Source organism: Gekko japonicus, unplaced genomic scaffold, assembly GCF_001447785.1.
Source record: "Gekko japonicus isolate JY-2015 unplaced genomic scaffold, Gekko_japonicus_V1.1 scaffold3, whole genome shotgun sequence".
In the NCBI taxonomy this organism is placed as follows: domain Eukaryota; kingdom Metazoa; phylum Chordata; class Lepidosauria; order Squamata; family Gekkonidae; genus Gekko; species Gekko japonicus.
The window spans coordinates 1,041,578-1,046,994 of NW_015170887.1; the positions used below are offsets into that span (position 1 = coordinate 1,041,578).

Below are 5,417 nucleotides of genomic sequence, written 5' to 3' on the forward strand. Positions count from 1 at the left end.
CATTGTTGCCAATCTCCAGGTGAGGGCTGGAGATCACTCAGAATTACAACTGCTCTTCAGTGGGCAGAGATCAGTTCCCCTGGAGAAAATGGTGGACTCTGTGGCAGCCAGGGCTTCAGAGCATGGAAGAGGCTGCAGGTGTGTGTGTGTGGGGAAATGGAAAGCTGAAGAATGAGGGGGGAAATAAAGGTAGGTTGATGATTGGCTGGAAAGAAGATAGAGTTGCCAACTCCATGTGGTAAATTCCTGGAGATTTGAGGGATGGAACCTGGAGAGGGTGAGGTTTGAGGAGGGGTGGGACCTCAGACAGGTATAGTGACATAGACTCCACCCTCCCAACCAGCCATTCCCTCCTGGGGAACCACTGTTGCCAATCTCAGAAAAGGGGTAAAAATCACTCAGAATTATAACTGATTTCCAGGAGGGGGGGGGATGGAAAGCTGACATCAGAGGGGCAGATAACGGCAGGGTGGTGCTAATAGACTCTACCTGCCCACCCAGCCATTCCCTCCTGAGGAACCACTGCTACCAATCTCAGAAGAGGGGTGGAAATGACTCAGAATTATAACTGATCTCCAGGAGGGAGGGGGAGGAGATGGAAAGCGGACATCAGAGGGGCAGATAATGGCAGGTTGATGCTTGGCTGGGAAGGAGATAGGGTTGCCAACTCCAGGTTGGGAAATTCATGGAGATTTGAGGGGTGGAGCCTGGAGAGGGTGAGGTTTGAGGAGGGGTGAGACCTCAGACAGGTAAAATGCCATAGACTCCACCCTCCAAACCAGCCATTCCCTCCTGGGTAACAATTGTTGCCAATCTCCAGGTGAGGGGTGGAGATCACTCAAAATTACAACTGTTCTTCAGGTAGCAGAGATCAGTTCCTCTAGAGAAAATGGTGGACTCTGTGTCATTATACTCTGCTGAGGTTGCCACAGCGCATTGACGCTGAGTGCCCAAAGCCTTGGCACTCTCTCAGAGCCACTTTCTAGCGCTTGTTGTATTTATTTCCACAATGAGCCTTATTCCTAGCGCGGACATAAAGTAAATGGATGGCTCAGATTAAATGCTGCTGAATGCTAATTAGCATGAAATATATGTAAGCCTAAAATGACTTTAAGCCCATTCCTTGGTAGGAAGTGTGAAAAATCCTTTCATGTCCCTGCAAAAGGATACCTTTTAATTATATATTTTGTACTACAAAAGGATACAATTTTTTAATTGTACGTTGTATATTAGGAAGTTTTTTCATCTAAATTTGTATGTGGCTGTATGAAACACAAGAACACAGGCAATGGTAAAGAATTTGCATGAGTGGTTTTTACAAAAGTTTGGGTTGATTTAAGTGCTCCGTTGCAGACCCTTTACCCCAGGGGTGTTGAACTCATTTGTTATGAGGGCCGGATCTGACATAAATGAGACCTTGTTGGGCCGGGCCATGTGTGTCATAAAATGTAATGCCAGGTAGCGGAGATATAAACTTTATAAAGGACACAAACACAAAGGTTTTTTTTAACTTAAAATAAAAACATGCTTAAAACATTAGCACTCTTGCAATATTTTGCTTATTTAACAGTGTCTGATAACTGACACCTCTTGCTCTGAATTATTGCATCAAAATGTCTGTGCTTTTGCAATCTTGAGTATGCTGTTCAGGTGTGTATCTGTAAGCTGCAAACCTATGATGACGCAGCAGCACTGGAAGAAGAAGCAGAAGACAGCCAGTTCCACTGTGGGCCTGATCCGGCCCTCAGGCCACATGTTTGACACCCATGCTTTACCCCTTCAATTTGTCATAGTGATTAGTCATCTAACTTTTTTAAAAAATATAATTTATTGTTGTCTTTTAAATATGTAACATACAACATTTATTATCAAACAGCTCTTTCCATCCCATAGACCCGCCCTCTTTCCTAGCCCTAAACAGAGGAAGGGGGAAATTAACAATACCAGAATAGTGCTTCTACTTTCTGTTTTAGGCAATAGGCCTGCAGTTTTCCAGCTCTTTCTCCTGCCTCCCCAAAAGACTCTTTTATACAGGTCAAGTCAAATTCTGTTTGTTGAGAGTGAAGTTTAGTAACTTCATATTTCAGTTTCACCAAATGTTGGTATTGCTCTGGCAGAGAGTTTCCTGTTTATTCTCTTTGAGCAAGTCATAAATCTGTCTTGAGTTCTGCAAGTTCTTTGTTTCTGGTATTCTTGGTGTTAATAATACTCAATTCAGAAGTATATGAGATATTAATGATATATTGACGAGATATGAAATATTAATGATATACTGATGAGATCAGGCTATACTGTGCAGCCTTCCTTTTCTAATGCCCATTCCTATGGCTGCTCACACACACACAAACAAATATATAGTGCTATGTCAGTGGGTCCCAAAGTGGCAGATTATTGCCATAACTGAATGTACTAACAGCAGCCTCTGCCATCTTTCTAAGCGTCAGCACCTGGGGCTAGCGGTGTCAACTCATACCCCCTCTCCTTGTCTGCCTAAAATGATCTGCTCTTCTCTTGTCCTGCCAGGTTTTTCTAATCTTTCCCTGGGGGACCAGATGAGCCTGTTGCAGAGTGCCTGGATGGAGATCCTCATCCTGGGTATTGTGTACCGCTCATTACCCTATGAGGATAAGCTGGTCTATGCTGAAGATTACATCATGGATGAGGAACACTCTCGTTTGACGGGGCTGCTGGAGCTCTATCTGGCCATTCTGCAGCTGGTGCGCAGGTACAAGAAGCTGAAGGTGGAGAAGGAAGAATTTGTCACGCTCAAGGCCCTGGCTCTTGCCAATTCAGGTAAGGGGGGGGGGACGGGGACAAAGGCTGCACCAGTAATGAAGCAATATAGGCAAAAAAGTCAATGATGTAAGAAATAATATTTATTAGTCATAGGCTTAAAAAAAGATTTTTATATTCTAATTATGGTAAGAGGAAATATTTTTATAGTATTCCAATCCCTATGTATTTCACATTACCTTCATCAGAAAATCATCAAAGAGTATTATCACCAGTTCAGGTGAGGCTATGATCTAAAAGGCTAATGAGAGCTGGGTCACCCAGTACTGCCAATGACAAGTTACAGTCATGTCGAAATGTGGGGTTTGGCACTGAGTTATTAAAAAGGTTTATATGTGGTCTGACATAGGATTTTCTAGGCCTTGAAGCTTATGAAGGTAGGAAGAAGATTATCTGCAAACTGTTTGTTGTAATTGGACTCTGGCCCAAGAAACATGAAGGCAGAAAAAGGCATTTTTGGTTTTTATATCCCTTGGTATTTCAGCTACTTATCATGTTGCAGGCCAAAGAGGGTTGCCAACTGCTTAGGGAAAAAAATGTCCTATCACATTAATGAAGGCTTAATGGAATGTTATTTACCATGTAAACTTTCAGCTGCCCATTTCCACACATTAAGTCTTCTAAGGACTGGGCATTTTTCTTCAGGCCTGTTGGCAGCTATACAGGTCAGAATTCATAGTGATGCACTATACAAGCAGCCTATCTCATTTCATTTGCAAGAACTAACTTCTATGTCGTATCAGATCTAGAGAAACTATAGATGGGAAGTTATGATGCTGAACCAGTGTTTTAAACCTTGCTGTGAGATACAGAAATATCAGTTCAGATTTCATTCCACCATAGTCCCAGAACTGCTTAGAAGGCGAGATACTGGCAGGTCCATCACTGATCTTCCCAGCAATTGTTAAAGAGCCGTTTCTACTGTTCAGGGAGAGGGTGTTTAACCATTCAGTCCCTCCAGGGTCTTGCTGGTTCTCATGGTCTTTAAAGGTCTAATAGCAGGATGGGGGGGTGATTAGTAAAACTATCGAGAAGTGGAAGGGTTTAAAGCAAAGCCCCTCTTGCTCCTCCCTGCTTTGCCCCACATAGATAAAAATGCTTTTTAAAAGACACAGAAAGATCAATTCTATCTGATCTGACTCTCAGATAATGAATCAAAAGATGAAAAAGTTGCCGAAACCACAATCATTTCTAAATGTCTGCAGGTGGAGTTAATTGTTGCTTTTAATTGTTATTAATTATTATTATGGTATATTTTTCGTGTAAAATGCTTTCTAGTCATCCTGCTCATAACCAAGCTCATCACCTGGAGCTGTAAGTCCTTACTACTCTCATTTTCCAGATGAACTTTGACCAAAAAAAAAAATTGCTCCTAAAAAAGTTGGGAGCAACTCTCTTTTTGGCTTCTCATAGGCTGAAAAATCAAGCAAAGATTTAGGAGGAAAGGTTACAAAGATAACAAATCCCTGTGCAGAAACCATTAGCTAGTGGACTGAGGAACAAGCCCTGAGCTTGAGAAGATGATTTCAAGGGTTGCACAACTTTGGTTTTCCCCCCCTGAGGGCACCCCTGGTCTTGCTGCCCCCCCCCATTCCCTGGAGCCTTAATAATAGTTGGGGGCGAGGTCATTTTGTAGAAAAAGAGCTGCAGGAGCTCATTAGCATAACTTATTAGCATATGCCACACCCCCTGACATCACCAGACGTGTGCACCACCCCCTCTGACAGGCAGAAGCACCTGGGATCCATTCTTTCCCCCCTCTCCCTTCCCTTCGCCTCCAAGTCGGGTGAAGGAAAAGGGGAGGGGGAGGATCTCAGGTTCTTCTGCCTGACAGAGGTGCTGGCGTACCCACAGCCAGCCTGGGTGAATTATAGACTCATAGACTCATAGAGTGGGAAGGGACCTCCAGGGTCATCTAGTCCAACCCCCTGCACAATGCAGGAAATTCACCAATACCCCCCCCACACACCCCAGTGACCCCTGTTCCACGCCCAGAATATGATAAAAAACCCTCCAGGATTACTGGGGGCCAAACTGGCCTGGAGAAAAATTGCTTCCTAGCCCCAAAGTGGCAATCAGCATTTCCCTGGGCGTGTAAGAAAGGGCCACAAGACCTAAGCACTGCAACCCTTCCTGCTCTACCTCTTGTGATTTGCCTAAGTTCACACAATCAGCATTATGATCCTTTTAAAGTTGAAAGCATGATATAAATGCAAAGGACTATTTGTAAGATTATCTGTAAGACACAAGACCAGGACACATCTCATTTCTGGCAATCACTTCGAGAGACCCTATCACTCAGCTTCCATTGCCCCACACACACCCCACACTGGAATAAGAACATAATATCAGGCCATACCACATTGCAATAAAGCCCCTACAACTGTATACAGAAATACAGAAATACTTCCCTACCATTTGCCACAACTAGCCCACCACACAACCAGGATCAAGACTCCTAAGTGGACCAACAGAAAGGCATACATTCGTTTGAGAAACTGAGTATTACATTACAACACCTCTGGAACATTACAGATCAGTAGAGGCAGCACTGCACAGTGGTCAGAGTTGCAGATTGATGTGGGGAGACCCAGGTTTGTATTTTCACTCTGCTGGCTGAGTGA

The 5,417-nt window shown here is 43.7% G+C and overlaps 1 protein-coding gene across 3 annotated transcripts in view; it reads left to right on the forward strand.

Annotated features, from left to right (window-relative positions):
• ESRRB (estrogen related receptor beta) overlaps positions 1-5,417 on the forward strand; it is a 63,816-nt gene that overhangs the window by 56,957 nt on the left and 1,442 nt on the right. For all 3 annotated transcript variants that reach the window (XM_015418349.1, XM_015418347.1, XM_015418348.1), the window contains one exon: positions 2,524-2,793. In XM_015418349.1, the coding sequence (XP_015273835.1) occupies positions 2,524-2,793 (270 nt within the window). The remainder of the gene's footprint in view (positions 1-2,523; positions 2,794-5,417) is intronic.